Below are 17,087 nucleotides of genomic sequence, written 5' to 3' on the forward strand. Positions count from 1 at the left end.
ATTAATAACTAAATTTAGCTTTTGTTAAGCATGACCGAACAACAGAAGATACAAATACAATTTATTTCACTTCTGCATTTTATTCTGAAACCACTGACCTCATTTTTAGGACTAAAGATCTCATGGGTAAAATAAGAGGAAAGGATGAAACAAAGGTTTCATAAATCAGTAATTCAAAAGCATTCTTCTGCCATACAGGAAAATAAATATATAATATATTTTGCTGTATGAAAAATTAATGAAAAAATTGTATCCAGCACATGAAGTTGTATTTTGGATCAGAACATAATCTAGATCATCAGTTTCCTCTGACCTCTAGCTTTTGGTTGAAAAAAACCCTGAACACCTTTGTTGTATGGCTTTTTGAAAAACTAACGACAAAGAAAACAGAAAAATGCAACTTGCAGTTAAAGACAAAAAAATCACACCCCATGACTTATGAGCTTTTAGACAGAAAAAGAACAACTAAACCTAGATTTCCCTTGTCTTTCACGTACCTTGTGATAAACCTGCTCAGAAATATTATTAAAATGAAAACTGCATCCTGCTTTAAGTCAGTTTGTTTTATGAATAAACTCGTCTGCTCTAGGTCAGGAAACCTTAGCTTTTTCAAAAAAAATCCCAAACATTGACATATTCCAAACTGTATTTTAGTACACTCACATCAATCTTATGGAACAGTCTTGCAAAACAAACATCCAAAGGTTATGTAGAAGACAAAAGTAATTTTTAGACTAGTTGTAATACCTCTTCCTCTGAAAGACTTCTAGAAATGCTTAAACATTCAACACAACAAGCTTATGTAGTTGATAAAGATCATTTCCTCTTTCATGCTGCTTTTCTGACTGGTCAATGATACACTGAGAATCCACCTAATCAAAAGAAGCAAGATTAAATTCAGAATACATTCTTAATACCGTTTTCCTATATAACATAGCTAAAGAAGAGTTTTGAAAGTTTCAAATCATAGAGGCACGTCAGTTCCATGCCACACAAGAGCCAGTACTATAAAATGCCCCACCTCATGGTTTCCCTGAGTCAGAATACTATTCCACAATCAATTCCAAAGCGTTACAGGTAGTATTTTATGTGACAATGTAAGAAAGATGTCCTGAGATTCTCCAGACTTCAGATGCAGTGGGGAAAATCCTGATCCAAGGCCTATACGTTAACTTGTTATGAAAAGCAAAAACACCAGTAACTGAATAGGAGATTTATCTTCATAATACCAAGGACAACTGAATTGGAAATATGAAAACAGAAACACTTTGGATTAAGGCAGTGTATCACGACACACTCTAACCCCTCAGTGAATGCATACTAGAAATATGTGCCCTTGGTGCTCACTCGTCAGTCTTTTCAAGAAGATGGACCTAACCCCCTCATTTATATGCCTCAGGGTGGGAGAGGCACAGGGAGGGTGCGTGTAGAAATCTTACTGCTGCACTCAGTAGTTCCTTGCTCTCTTTTAATTAAGAAAATGAGATTGTTCATTGGGAAATCTAGTTGCCTGCAGAGGCCCTTACAGAAAGAAAGGTAAGATTTCTAGTAGAGTAGGAAGCTAGACCCTTCAGATTTACAAAACCCTCCCAGATTTTGAGAAAACTGCCCTCTATCTGATCCCAGTGCATTCATTCTAGAGCAAGCCACATTTGTATCTGCTTAAAAGGGAAAGGCCACCTGAAAGCACAGCAACCCAAAACAAACCTAAAATGCACAGTAGTCAGATAAATACTAAACAAGAAAAACGTATCAATCTTTTCTTTTAGGCAACTGCTTAATAGAAAGAATACAAAATTTTAACTTCCAACAAATGTAAGGTTGCCTTTACAATCTCTCTCAACTTAAAAATCATGAAGCGTTCTGTTTGAAAAGGCTAAATATTTGTATATACAAAATTAAAAAACAAAACAAAATCCCCAAACTAAACAGACTCTACAAAAATAGGATATCAATAGAGGCTGATGCATGCATAACAGTTGTTCAGCCTTGAATTTGATTCAACAATGCTTTCAGTATCTTTAAAATCAACACCTTTTTTTTTTTTTTAAGTTTCCTCCCCAGGATCCAAGACATCTTTCCAAAGGAAATTCTTCATTTGACCACTCTTAACTAACTGTACTGGGGTACTCTAAGACTCTCTTTTTAAAAAAAAGAAAAAAAAAAAAAGTTTATGCCCTTACCTGGTTCCATGCATATGGCTTCTCACACCATACAGGAACAATTATATCTCGAGGTTTTGGTTTGCAGATTAAACTGAAATTCCATAAAAATAGCCTTAATAAATACACTTGTATTTGAACAATTATAAATACAAAGGAATATATTGGATACAGCTGGGCATTTACAAGGTGTCTGTGCTGAAGGGAATCTTAAATGTCCTTGTTAATCTAGTCTGATTTGTTCACTTCTCTGTACTTTGCTCCTCTAGTGTAGGAGTCAAAATACAAATTTGCAGAGGGGCACTGTCTATCAGAATGTATCTTCTTTCAAATAAAATAATGATTTTTTTTTTTAATTTACAAAGTATTAGAATTCGCAACTATAATTTATTCCATAAGTTTTATACATGCTTGTTCACTAGAATGTATAATACAGCTATTTTTAGGGTATTTTGTTTTGCATGACAACTCAGTTACTATAGATTATCTGTCTGCTCCAGTTATTTCCTCAAGCTGTGCGAAGGACAACAGTAGTAGACTTTAATTAATTCTGTCTAGATGTGTTTTTCAAACACTCATTTTAGTCTTAAGTAGTGGTGACATGTTGTAAATACAATTAGCTTTTGAAAAACGGAAAAAAGTTATGAAAGACTGTTCAAGCTAAATTTTTACATATTTACTCTTATTATTAAAAATTTAGTTTTTTTCCAAGACATAAACCAAAGTATAATCAGAAAAAAATATTCAAAACAAAGAAAGATTTTACACAAAGGAAAAGATGACATCATGACAATAACCAGATTTTCTCTTCCTTCGAAAAGGTAAATAATAAATTAAAAAAAAAATTGAAAAAATATCTGGAGGGTGGTTGGAACAGAGTCGTTAAAATCACAAAGATTTCAAAAGAGAAAATGCTACCACAGAAAGGTATAAAATCCTAAAGAAAAAAAGCCCAGAAGGCTGATGAGAACGAGCGAGGCAGGCAGGCAGCATTGCCTGAGCCTGAGAAGACATCAACCCTGAGGACCTCCTCCAAGGAGCTGTGCAGGCTGCTCCTTCCCCTCCCAGCTGGCTGGAGATGTCTGAACAATGAACCCCAAAAAGGTGTCAAAACAGTAGCAAGTATTCGCATGTCTGAAGAAACAGCAGTGACATTTTTGTGCCTTGAGTTTAGCATGTAAGTGTTGATGTCCAAGTATGAGCTCCTGTTATTGTCAGTCACCTCCACAGAGGATTTGTGGGTTTGCTTCTTTCTGCCTCTCCACTTTCCTTGACTTCTCCCTACGTTTGTTACAACATGAATCATACAAGCCATCTTCATTCAGCTAAACGTGGTACTACATGGCAGTGTCCAAAGGCAATGCAGACACCAGCTGGCCTGAGGTACTGGGACACAAACAGGAAAATAAATACTGCATCAGCAGTACACTCGACAGCTGGTATTTTACTAAGATTTTTGCAGATGTGAAACACGCACAGCTTGCCATCAGGTTGCACTGGTGCTCCTTAAGTTGAAAGTGCAAGCAGTGTGCATCTCTGATGTCCATCTCTGTGAAGCTGTACCACCACTTTCTGGATGTACACACAAACTTCTGGCAATTGGTTATGCTCATTTAATTTCATTTCCAGCGCCTCAAAATGGAAGGCTGACTCCTCCAGCACTTTTAAATTTATTATAAAATGCATCACACTGAATTTTCTTTCAAGTTTTGGAAATAAGAGGTATGGGTACTTGCTTTCAACTAAAGGCAATGTAATAGTTTATTTTTCACAGCTGGGAAAAAAAATGAACTGAACAGATACATTCAAAAACAAGAAACATCTGAAAACTTGGCATAAACAGCTGCTCTGATAAACATTTTGATAACCTAGGGTAAGGGCAGCCAAGCTTTAAAGCTTCTGATCTTTATCAGCAGGAGGAAATACCTCATTTTGGCGTATAGTTACTTTAGAAAAGCTCTGTTCACAAAAGGTCACATTTCCTAGAGATGAGGCCAATACTGAAGAGCATAACATAACTCTTAATTCACGGCTGAGACAGAGCTCTTTTTGAAATCTGTCCAGTACAGAGCCAGGTAAGGATGAGAAAAGTCTACTGATGATACAGACAACACTAAAATGCACACTATGTTTACAAACAAGGGAAGACTTTCCACAGCATGCTTAGCAGTGGCAGACATTAGAATGAGCTGTTACAGGGATACTTTATTGAACTAGCTCCCTCAAACACTTCCCACACACTGCAAGCTGAAAAAAATTCTCATGACTGGCTGCACTGACTCACAATAGTCTTTTCAGAACCGCTGCTTCAGTTACGGGAAGCAGGGAGGCCTGCTGAAAAAAAGGCAGGTGGCTTTACTTCAATTCATGTTAACCTGGGACTTCCAGCAATTAACTTGGCCAAAATGATCCTAACACAGGTTTGCTGAGGGAGGAAAGGCAGCACACGCAATTTAACACATAGGGAGAAAGACCTCTACATCCTTCTGCACTCTTATGCCATAGGAATCAATATTTACTTTGTCCTGGGTGCACAAAGCAGAGATACATCAGAACTGGTATCCTGTACAACAGGTTTTACAGTCTAGGTTTTATGACTCTTAAGCAATCAGGCTTCCCTGAAGAACCAGTGCTTCCACAAGAAGTCTGAAGTTGTTGAGTATACTGCTTTATAAATAAACAAAGTAAATTAAGTGCATCATTAAATGAGAACATATATTATTTCCCCAAAGGCTAATCTGAGCTATGCTTCAAGGAATCATTTATTTTGGTTTTGCTGAGACTGTGAAACAGGAGATCTTATTTCTACAAAATTATTACCATAGAAGTTTCTGACGAACATTTTCCTGCAGCTGTGTCATTCTCCCTTGTCCAGAACACGCTGCACATTCACAAAGCAGCTTATTAATGGCTGTCCTTAGGATGTTTATCTGTAAAAATACAAGTGACAGAATAGAAGGCACTCTAAACCAGCACTAGTTCTGTATTGTATTATATTACACTGATACGAAGGTGATCATGGCAGCTGTACCACTGAACTTCAACCAGAATATTATTAACATAAGCAAAACCATCTGAAGCTTTAGAAATACCACTTCTTCCAGACGCATCTCTGCTGGTCAAAGACGTTAATGTTCAGCTACTTGATACCACAATCTTCAAGATTACTCAGATATGCCATAAAACATACAGGCTACCAATTGCCTGGATTTTTTCCAACACAGAATTCCTTCTGTAAGTTTTAAGGATTTTCTCTATCTGTCCATAATTTTCACATGCACAACAGCTTGGTGTTACCATTCTGGTGACGGTGTCATGAATACAGGCATCACATACACCAAGTCAGTGCTTTCAGAAAACAATAGCTCAGATATGCACGCCAGCATGTCCACCATGTCCTTAAAAAGCCTCTGGAAACCACTGGTTGTCACCTAATGTACCTGCTCTGTACACAGAACTTATCAGGGTATGTGAGGTCCTTCACTGTCTAAAGCACGTGTCAAAGCTGAAGCACAGGTCAAATACAGTTTACTGTCCTGCTTAACAAAGTGTATGTGCATACTTCCCTCTGAAAGATATCTGTCTGCAAGTTGCGAAAAGGCTGTAATGAGGAATGTCGCAGGTTTTTATTGTTTGGTTGGTTGATCTACCCTGGGAGAAGCAGCTTGACACCATGACTTATCAGAGCTGTAGAATCAAGCTGAAGACTGCAAAGCAGTCATGCTAGGCTGATAATAATCCTAAGAACTTAACTAACAAGTATTGACATCTGATCAGTGCAAAATCGATGCTTTTGTTTTGAAAAGTGTACAATGTATTATATTCTATAATGTTTTATTTTGTTCAAAGGAGGGGGTAACTTTTTTCCTAAGAATCCAAGGTCGTAAACAGGTAGTACACTAAAAAACACAACCCAAACCACAACTTAAAACAAGTTTTCTTATTAACTAAGAGTTATCAAGCTCTGATGCAGTGAATTCTACTTAATTCCTACTATAGCGAAAATTCTTATGCCTATTTTACCTCCGATATGTCTTCCACTCCAAAATGCACATCAAATGTCAGCTCCATGTCATTTTCTGGAAGCAGTGGAGCCCCAGAAGTCTGACTCCAACCCAAACCGCACAGAACACCAGTATAATACTTTCCACTTTTATCAACCCTGTACAAAAAAGAAAGAAAACAGTCTTGCTTAGAGATGAAGAAACTGAACTCGCGTGAAGACAGACTTAAAATGAATTTTGCCATGCCAAAAAAGATTCAGGTGTTTTAAAGAAGCTAAGACAACTGAGAGACATTCACACCTAGTCATACTGTTTTTATTAAATACAGTGATGAAACAAAACTAAAGTTCTGGTTATGAAAACATATACTCAAAAAACTTAAAAAGAAAATCATACATACACAAAATGAAACTTTCACTAAGGAAAGCTAGCTTCACTATGTTGAAATGAGTCTACAGATACAAGAATTTAAACAAAACACAACAGTAATGCCACTGCCAGAACTCAGCTTTTTCAAAAATCATGCAAATTCCTCTCCTCACGTAGATTTAAAACTTGCCCAGTTCTACAGTTCATCCTCCTAGGCTTCCAGCACAATTGTCAGGAACTGTATTGCCTTATCGTGAGTTAGAGCCTGCAGCACCAATTCGTAAGTACAGGAAGCAAGTTATCTTAGCTACATACTATACTAAAACCAATAAAAGATACAAGAGTTACATCAACAGGAAGAGAATATACTAAATGCTGAAAGCAGAGAAGAAAAAAAAAAAAAAAATCCATCACCAATTTGTGAGGGTCTTAACAAAAAAAAATAAAAGAAACATCACCTTTTAAAACACATGAATACCTGAGTTCTATAGCAGGAGCAAATAGCATACTGAGAAGTGCAAGCATGCCAGGAATAGGAGGCATCAAAGATGTTTCCTCTAAAATCACAGCAGATCCTGTCACCAAAAAAAAAATAAATAAAAAAATAAAACACACACCCTAAGCAGTATCTAATGAAAATGAGACCTCAAAAAAAATGTAAGGGAGAACTACAGCGACATATTTACTTGCAGAACTATTCATGTAAAAACAAAAGTCTATACAAACCACCCATTTTTATTAAGCATTACCAGTTGCATTTACTGATAAAGAAGCAGCAACCAACAATTGCTGAAAGGGATCTTCTGGAGCATCATGGACAACAACAGAGTTTATGCTTTCCTTCTGTATGAAAGCATTTCTGGGGAGGAAATAAGAAGTATTTTCAACATTAAAAAAAACAAAAACCATACCAACATGTAAACAAAGAATTATTTTACATTCACAATGCCACCTCAATGGACAGCAATTACTGCCTGAAAATCACCTGAATACCGTTTAGCAGATGTGTATGATGGTTAATAAATAATCTCTCTGCAAGACATTAAAGCACCTTTAATAAAACTATTCTTAAAATTTTACATAGCAATAGCATGCATATTCATGCAATTCAGGCCTGACTACTTCAGTCTTTTCAATGAATAAAAATTCTGCAAAAATCCGCAAGATTAACTAGAATGGGTTTTGCCTATTTATCATAAATAACAGCTGAGAACGTGCCTGTACTTCACAGTAAAAGTATTCTCATACCTGAACTGGGATACTCTAGTCATACTGTAGCATTTCACCTCATAAGGACTGAACGGGCCAACAACTGTTACCTTCAAAAAAACCCAAATGATATTCTAGTTAGCCAGGAGCTGGATCCTCCAAACCAAAATCCTTTATAAATGAAAACCAAAACACATTTCAGCACTTAATTGAGCAACACTAAATTGATAAACAGCATTTTCATTTCACCGATCGAAAGCAAACTTTGCTTGTTGAGCCACCTAAACAAAAATAATGTATTTTCACAGGTGCTGCGGAGTCACAACTTTCCTCTGACTTAAAAAACACAAGTTCAGACTTCGTAGAGCACCTCACAAAACCAGATCATTTTTGTTTACAGAAGCAAGTCTTTGAAACATTTTCAAGATTACTTTATGAAAGTGAGTAGTTAAACAGGATTACTCCTGTGGGTAAACTGAGCACTATTACGTGCCTGAAAGCCTGAAATTTTGTCAGGTCTGAAATGGGACAAGAATTATAATGTAGATGAGACTTGTAATCAGAATGCAGAACAGGACATGTTTTTGTGTTTTATATTCCAGCTTAGTAGTGACTAGATATCTCAAAATACATAAGTAAGAATAAATTCTGAGTTTGGAATTGGCAGTGGAAGAAAAAAACACTGTTTCATTAGTATCAGTTATTGGAGCATTCACTGCATCCTCTATCCTAGTTGCTTACCTATTGCTAGCTGAGGAAGAACGAAACACTGTACAGAAAACCCATGTTTAATTTTTCTGAAAAATTGTTAGGGTCATAATCTTGCTTTTTGCTGTAGCTTATATAATGAAGACTACCACGTGTGGAAAGATTGTCTTCAGTTTTTCAATTTTATCTTCATTCAGAAGTCATTCGAAGTGCTGCCTTAGAATGTGTCAGAAGAGTCAGTTCACTTAGCTCTTAGGCTGTACTTCAAAACTTTGTTAAAAGCTGCAAAGAGTAGTCTGCAGTGATGGTCACATTACAGCTTTCTACCAACAGAAGGTAGAATGCACTATGAAAGACATCAAGTATGGTTTGGTTATTAAATGTACTTTCAGTCTTCACCTCCATTCTAACAATGTGAGAAGTAGGGTCATGTAATGATATACCAGAGCCATCACCGAAGTTACCTTATAGGTTGGTGCACCAGATTTATTGTCAGAAAACAAGTTTAACAATCTTTCAATTAGATGCTTTTCTTTCTTTCTTGAAGATACAGGCATTTTCTCTTCGTTCTTTACTTGGTCCAAAAATAATCCTTTGAGCAAATCATGGCTTTGCTACATAATAATGGAAGAGTGTTAAAAATCATGAAACAGCTATGCTTTTCAAAAATTTTACAAAAAACGGTCCTACACAAAGAACATGCATATTTGCATACGAATACAAAAAACCAATGTTCTTATCACCTTTCAGATTATATAAAACACAAGAATGGAAGACAGTTAAAACTATGAAACAGTTTTCAGTTTCAAAAAACAGTGGAACAGTTCAACTGACGCCATTATCTCCTCAGAAACATCTCTTTCAAAAGGTATCTCAAAGCAGCAATGCTTTTGACCAACAGCTCAATATGAATTATGCACACACATAAAAATACATTGCCCCATCCAAGTATTAGTCTTGCCTAATCCTATGGCATTAGTCAAGACTTCAGCTCAGCTTCTCAGGACTTCAGACCATCTGAGCTGAAATAAATTAGTATAAGAAAAGTAGAAGCAGCTTACTCAATACATACTTGAGATTCGTATGATTCTTTTGCTGGTTCAGCATAACATTCTTCAATAAGGACATCTCGAATATTCAGAAGCTCCTCTTTGCACCTCGAGTAATGGAAAACATCCACATGCAGAACACTGTGCACAACCGAATACACCTTCACTAGAAGAGTATAGCCGTTTACTAGTGAGGCAAATCTCTGGCTAGCACTGTAACTCCACCATTCCCCACATACAAGAGATTTTGCAGATGGACGCATCTTGCAGATCTTGAATTCTAAAGCCTAGAGCAAAAATATTGAAAACAACGCCTGAGTAGAGAATCAGGCACGAACCAGCACGAAAATGTTTCATCTTCTCAACTAACTGAATTGATAACTATAAATTACTTCATTATTGCAGTGGCTGTAAAGCTACTGGCATAATTCCTATTCCGTCATTGCCAAAGCAGCTACACATTACATCTCATATCACTTCAGTATTGTACACAGTTGCTAATGAATCAGAGCAAACAGAGCATAAATAAGAGATAATTTGCTATTAATTCACCATCTGCATTAAAATCTTAGGAGTGTAGAGATGTCTACTCTGGGAAAAAACTTTATGATCCACAGTTCTTTTCACCTAAGGTAACAGAAAACTTGGCAAGACCACTGCAGCTATTCTTTCCCTGGCAGGCAAGAGTAAGTTCTCTTTTAACCTCCTTCCACAATCACTATCTGTAATTATGTCTTTGAATGAATTTACAACAGGAATTCTGTTTTTTTCTAGCTGGTCATTAAAGCTGGTCATTAAAAGATTAGGCCTGAAGTAGAAATACACTTCCCTCTAATACATCTGAAGAAAACACAAAAACTTATTATTCTTGACAAAATTAATTCTACCTACTTTTTAAAAATCAATTATAAAAGAAAACCAAACAAAATTAACCCTGTCAAGATCTAATTCTAAGAAGAGATAAATAAAATTAAACCATAATTCTGCTGGTTAATTTCTCATTTTCATCATTAAACACTTCAGAGAATAAAGTTAGTATGATACACCTGTTTCCATTAGCTTAAAAATATCTGAATGAGGACTGAAAAGCTGAATTTCACTTTAAGTCTCTAGTTATTTTACTTGTAAATATAGCTCAAGAGAATTATTTTTCTGAAAAACTATCTATAAAGGTCCCTCAGATTTGTGTTACCAATCACTATTTAATTATCAAGAGAGTTCTGTCTGAAAAGATCCAAGTAAAGCAATTGATTCAAAGAACAGCAAAGCAGAACAAAGCAAAACCAGAGCCTTCTGCTTTGCAAAATTTAGATCAGGTATCTCCTATGTGTTTGTCCTGTAACTAACAGTGTAGCAGAGCCAGAGCTTTGATGGAGCAAAAATGCTCGGTAACTCTACACAAGATAGATGTCACTGCAGAAATGCGCCATGCATACAAGAAGAGATACTATGCTGGCACTTATCTGTAGTAGGGGCAGCTAGGTTTAAGCAGAGAACAATCAAACAAACTAGTTATTGATAGTTTCTCCTCTCTGGGCTGTTTTCTAGGCTGTATAAACCTCTGTCATTTGCTCAGAGGTTCTGTAGACTAAAGCAAAGTTGACCTATTGCTCAGCCTGTTACTTCGGAGCTTTGCATAGGAGCAGGCCATAGAGGAACCAGAACAACATTTTCCTTCTAGAGGGAAGTTCTACTTCTCATAGAACTGATGGACAGCAGAGAAACCGATAACCAAAAGCAACAAGTAGCAAAAGGCAGCTGTTAGAGCAATTTCCTCTCTCCTTCCACTGTTCCTGTGATTACAGGTGGGAGATAGATTCCACTATGTTGTCTCCACACAAACAGGACCAGTTCAAACACTTAGTTAAAACAAATGAATTCAAACAATGTTTTTTTACATCCAGTCAATCAGCAAGTTCTAGGGCTTTCCTTTTTTTTTTCTCTAGCAAGAGCCCCTGAAAACAAAAGGCTGGATAACATCTCTACAATTAAATACAACACAATTGAGTTAGACACAATAATTACTGCTCTGTGCATACACATCTGTGAAAAACATTTATCCACCTATTAGTGAAGGTGATTTCTAGGTACTCCCATTAGCAAAATACGTGTTACTTCATTATTATTCTGAAAAGCATTATGATTTGAATTACTCTTCCGTTTGCCAGACCAGACATGAAAATATCTATTAAGCAGCAGCAAATACATTACCCCTACCTGGAAAGGAAGCTCTCGAAGACAGCTTGGAATCTCTTTCAATTTCTTTAAAGGCACTTTTGATCTATTGCCATAATCCACAAAAAAAACCTGGAAAAAGAATCAAGAGCATCTGCAAAGATTCCATAACATTAAACTGCTACTTTTAATGGCAAGGAAAGCAACAACCTAAGTCTAATAATTACAGTACAACACAATCTTATCAAGTGAAATGGAAGCAAATTCAGAGTCTGGAAAAGATGCAAATGAAGACATGTCAAAAATAATAGGTCAAATTTTGTCATGTCTATTATTTGATCCTTCAGCTTAAACATCCACTGGTAATGCAAATAATCTGCTAAATCTAGGAAAGGCAAATTTCTCTGAAAGGCTCTAATTCTCTCCCTGCAATTAAATCCGTATAACCTTACTTCTTAACAGTGATACTACCTAACAACTGCTTTTAAATAAGCAGATGCTAACATGGATTGAGTGACTGTTTATAAATGCAAAAGAGAAAGCTATAAGATTAGCACCATTATTCACTAGTTTTCCACGACTTTACACAGATGACAACGTTCAGTATTAACTCTGTAGTGGTGACACCCAGCTACGTTAAGAAACCGAGAAATTCAAAAGGAGGAACGGGCTGTGCAAAGGCCAATCTTCTAAAAATTAAAAAATCTGTCCTTAACTGCTTAAGAGAAAAGCATTGGCCTGAAAAATTAATACCAATCTTGAACTATGGCACTAATTTCCATTACTGATCTCAACACAATAGGCCAAAATGTTCTGTTGAATTTGCTGATGATACAGAACTCAGCAACAAACATTAACACACACACAAAAAAAAGATCACACTGAATGGACCTGGGAGCTCAACAGGAACAGGTAGAATCAAACAGTATGAAGTGAAAGATCGAATCCTTCGGAATTTTTAATAATTTCTGCTATAAATTCTCCATTATTTATGAATTCTAATTAGCTGGAAATTACTAAGGAGAGAGAACCAAGTCTAAGAAGACAAGAGGTGGCCCATGCAAAAAAGCTATGAAAAGGCAAATGTGGCATGCGCCACATGAAATATTTTTGAATGCAGAGGAGAAACACTGTGTTGGAAGAGGAATACTAGCGTCATTGCATAAATAAAGGCAGAACTGTAAGTACAAGAGCACGCATAATTCTGCTTCAGAAAACTGTCAAAACAAAATAGAGTGAGATGGAGAGCAGGTAAACAGAGAGTCAATGTAGTATGCAAGATGAGAAAGAGTGCAGCTTGTTTCAATTATCAAAACAAAGTCCAAGAAGAAAAAGGTTGACAAGAAACTGGAGGGGAGAAGAAAGATGAGGAAAAGAAGAAAACTGATGTAAACCAAGGGAAGAAACACTGGCAGAAGAACAAGTTTAGACGAATTGGCCACAAATGACTGAAAACTGCTAATACAGTGGGAGCAAGAAACTTACTTTTCAGATGGATCTCAATACGGTTTATGAAGAGGAAGCGATGGGGCTGCTGCCAGCAATGCAGCACTGGACTCTGATCTAGGCACTCCTTACCGTGTTTTCAAAGTTACTGGAGGTTTCAGTCTTTATTTTGCTTTGCTCTGCTTCAGCACACAAGACACGCTACTCTTTCAACAACAGTCTCTCAATTTAATACTAAAATATTCCTGTGTTCTGGAAAAAAACTAATTCATCTATTCTGGCAACATTTTATTAAGGTTTTATTTTAGTTCTAGTTCTACAGATTTCTTTACTGGAATATTTATAATTATCATGAACATAGCGCTTTGTAAGAAAAAAAAAGCATAGCTCCAAGATTGTTAACCCAATTACTCCCTACCAATTCAATATGACATAACATATTGCTATACCTCAGCAAAGTCTCCACAAACACTCAGAATACGAGCTCTGTAGTATCCTCTGTTTTCCAGATCAGTGAATGGTGCCAGACAAACCAACTCTGGATGTGGAGGCACTGTTAAATCCATCAGGTTCTGGTAGTTAATTTCAGCAGTTAAAGCCTGGAGTACAGTCCTATTTTTCTCATCTGTTCTGTAACCCCAGAAGTGTCCAACTTCTACTATCTGAAAGTATAAAAATTAGACAATATCAGATCTCATATTATTTTACTCTTCTATATCAAACACAAAATGCATTTGAGCAAAACACATGAAAGCACTCGTACTCCTGACACACACATACAAATGCTCCCATGCTGCAATAACGCAGTGAAGCATCTCTCTCTCAATTAGTTATTTTTAAATGTTTACTTGCTGTGCAACTGCAATACACTTTTCATCTACAGAGACCCTGATACAAGCATTAATAAAATACAGAAAATTAAGAGACTGCTTCCATTTTTCTAAACCAAATTAACATACAGAAAATATACAGTATACAGTTGATTAGACAGATACATACAGATATGGTGAATTCTTATTAGTGAAAAAAGAGCACTTAGTTATATCTATCAGTAAATTGGCATTGTTACTGTTATGATTACCCATCCTTTAGAAAACCGAGAACACACCACTATTTAAATCAAATTGAATAAAATAAGTCATCTTCTCAAATGCCTTACTGAACTCGTATACCATTTCTGAACTTGTATTGAATGCTTGTGATAAAAAAAGAATATTTATTTACAGTACATACAATTATTAAAAACTATGTATTAAACAGAAGTAGCATAGACAGTTAAGTGATTGGAATGTGTCTGATCAAATCCATTAACATTTTTGATCCAAAAGACTTTGCTGAATAAAATGAAGAAAATATTCTTTTCTGCACTTGCAAAACATATCAGTACTATCAAGAGCTAATTTAATACTTCAGCCTATAATTTCCACTAGCTCAGTGGTTTGGATTTTTTATTATTTTTATTTCAGCAGCATATATATTGCTTGCTATTACTCAATTTCTTGAGAAGACAATAGTTAACACAAGATTTAAAAATCGTCAACTTCAGAATTCATAAATATTTATATATACGTAAATTTTCCCCTAAAACACTACCTTTTATGCATGCAATATTTCTCCGAATGAGCACGCAGTACCATTAATTCATCTCATTTCTCACATCTACAGTTTCTGAAGAAACTACCAGTTAATAATAATGAGCTAAATGGCCCAAATACCTACTGATTCTCATTTATACACTGTGCACAAATATTTTACCTCTCCCATTAATCCCCTTTACATTTATGCATACTTCCAGCTAACATTTACTGCCACCAAATCCCACAAATTTTCTCAAGTAAAAATAAATTTCAATGTCTGAAATTTGTGACGTATGAGCACTGTTTAACAAAGAACTACTAAAAATTAGACCAAGAATATTCTCCATACCTCTTACAGATACCTCTGTGCTAAAAACATTATTAGTACCCATTCTTTTCATTTAAATTTGTCAGATATTAATCTCTACAAAGTTATCTGGGTACCAATTATTAGATATGACCTACTTCACGTGTAGAATATTCCTACCTCTGTTATCCTGATGGATAGAAGACGACTTGGGATCATCTTCAACTGTTGTAAAGTACCAAATGAGATTTCCACAGGCTCCACTGTCTGCTTCTGACAGTCCACATTTACTCTAAAAAGTTTATGGAACAAAGATGCTAAACATTTCACTCGCACACGAAAACTCAGGAGTTCAATTCTTTTGCTTTCATTTGCTTCCCAAGGTGACCCTAGGGCACGTTTATGTACTTAATGACTTTTACTTAGAAACATACTAATTCAATTAGAACGTAAAATGGCCACACAGAACCAAAATACTACAGAGAAACTGTTTGAATTCCATTATGACCAAACACAGGAAGATACATACCAAGATGCAACTGTGCCATCAATTTATTAGAACTCCAAAGAATTAAGTTTAAATAATGGGGCTTTTTGCTATGGTATGGCTTCTACACTTATTTTTTAAAAATAAATTGAGTACACTACAGCACAAAGACAAATTCAGCATATTTTTTAACATATATATAATATTATTTTTACTTTACAAATGTTAAGAATTCTAAAATTAGTCTTTCATCCTAGGAGGCTTCTTTCTTGAGTCTCTCAAGTATTAATTTTCACAAAGATTTTAAGTGCTGTTTTGGGCACAGTGAAACTGCTAAAATGTTTTATTAAAAACTAAGTACATCAGCTGGAAGTGAAGTATTCACCTGCACTTTAACCTTTCCACTTCATTCCTGCCTTCCTATTTTAGTTTTCTTATTTTAAAATATTAGAATGTCTGCAGACCAGTCAGGAGCTGGTTACCAGATTACCATTTTAGCAAGTTGCTTGTATGATCTGAACCTGAGAATCACACACAGCATATAATAACAAGGAAACCCACACGCCAGATTTTTCTTCAGAAGCAAGCGTGGACCAAAGAGACTCACTACCTTGTGCTCCTCATCAGCGTTTTCTATTATGCCTCCCCACTTTTTGTTACATTTCCCTCTAACTTCTGCTTTTATACTCTTCCTCCCTCCCTTTACTTTATGTTCCCAAATGCCACTCCTTTTAGCAATCCCCACATTATCTCTAGCACGAATAGAAATTACTGTGTACATCCGTATTTCCATATGCCAAAGGCAAACTGACTAGAACCTTAAAAAAAAAAAAGACAGTGTATACTCGGAGTTCTCTTAAACAGTAGAACACCTTTGACTATTAAAAAAAAATATCATGTTATTTCTAGTCCTGCAAAAACATTCTGCTTATACAAATTTTACACATCTATTTTATGAACCTAACACGTCTTGCTTGGCTACACTTTCAAGAAAATTCCTAATGAATCCAAAAAACCTCATTTAAACTTTACATTGCAAAGAAACCCATTTTCCATATGCAATACAATTACCTTAGAGATTCCATACTCGCAGCTCTCACACCTTGCAATTGCCTTTCGATATCATCTGGATAATGAACATTCAGCTCAAGAGGAATTTTCAGCTGTGACATCTTGACAGACAGATACACTGCAGGAAGTATCTTAAAGCCCTCCATTGGGTTACGAGAGAACTCCACAAAAGCCCTGTTCAAAATAAAAAAAAAACAAATAAAATTGCAATACATACTTGATGAGGAATCAAAACCCAACAAAAAAAAAAAACAAAACAAAAACAAAAACAAAACATAAAAGCCACCATTTCTTCCTGTCTTTATCTTAGCAGGCTGGCAAACAGTAAAAAGTAGGCACCTCACAAGCTCTGCTACTGCTCTCGTGCACCTTAAAACTTTAATTATCTTGATAGTTATAAGAAAACTTTCTAACATTCTCACAAGCACACACCAAATTTACTGAGCATATTTAATACAAATAGAAGGGATGTGAAAATATAAGTAAGAAAAGAATTAAAGATTGGAAAAGGCCTAAGAAGGGC

General features: G+C 35.8%; 1 protein-coding gene across 1 annotated transcript in view; it reads right to left on the minus strand.

The window, feature by feature from the left end:
- Window positions 1–776: 776 nt before the first annotated feature.
- The window catches only part of TDRD9 (tudor domain containing 9), a gene marked incomplete at both ends in the record, with an annotated part of 88,891 nt that continues 72,580 nt past the window's right edge, over window positions 777–17,087 (minus strand). Inside the window, 13 exons of the mRNA XM_082485781.1 lie at window positions 777–872; window positions 2,184–2,256; window positions 4,983–5,092; window positions 6,186–6,324; window positions 7,014–7,110; window positions 7,285–7,394; window positions 7,784–7,854; window positions 8,917–9,066; window positions 9,525–9,788; window positions 11,719–11,808; window positions 13,572–13,784; window positions 15,187–15,298; window positions 16,565–16,738. Coding sequence (XP_082341907.1) covers window positions 777–872; window positions 2,184–2,256; window positions 4,983–5,092; window positions 6,186–6,324; window positions 7,014–7,110; window positions 7,285–7,394; window positions 7,784–7,854; window positions 8,917–9,066; window positions 9,525–9,788; window positions 11,719–11,808; window positions 13,572–13,784; window positions 15,187–15,298; window positions 16,565–16,738 — 1,699 coding nt within the window. The remainder of the gene's footprint in view (window positions 873–2,183; window positions 2,257–4,982; window positions 5,093–6,185; window positions 6,325–7,013; window positions 7,111–7,284; window positions 7,395–7,783; window positions 7,855–8,916; window positions 9,067–9,524; window positions 9,789–11,718; window positions 11,809–13,571; window positions 13,785–15,186; window positions 15,299–16,564; window positions 16,739–17,087) is intronic.

This window comes from Vanellus vanellus (genome assembly GCF_965231255.1).
Source record: "Vanellus vanellus genome assembly, chromosome: 6".
Lineage (NCBI taxonomy): Eukaryota > Metazoa > Chordata > Aves > Charadriiformes > Charadriidae > Vanellus > Vanellus vanellus.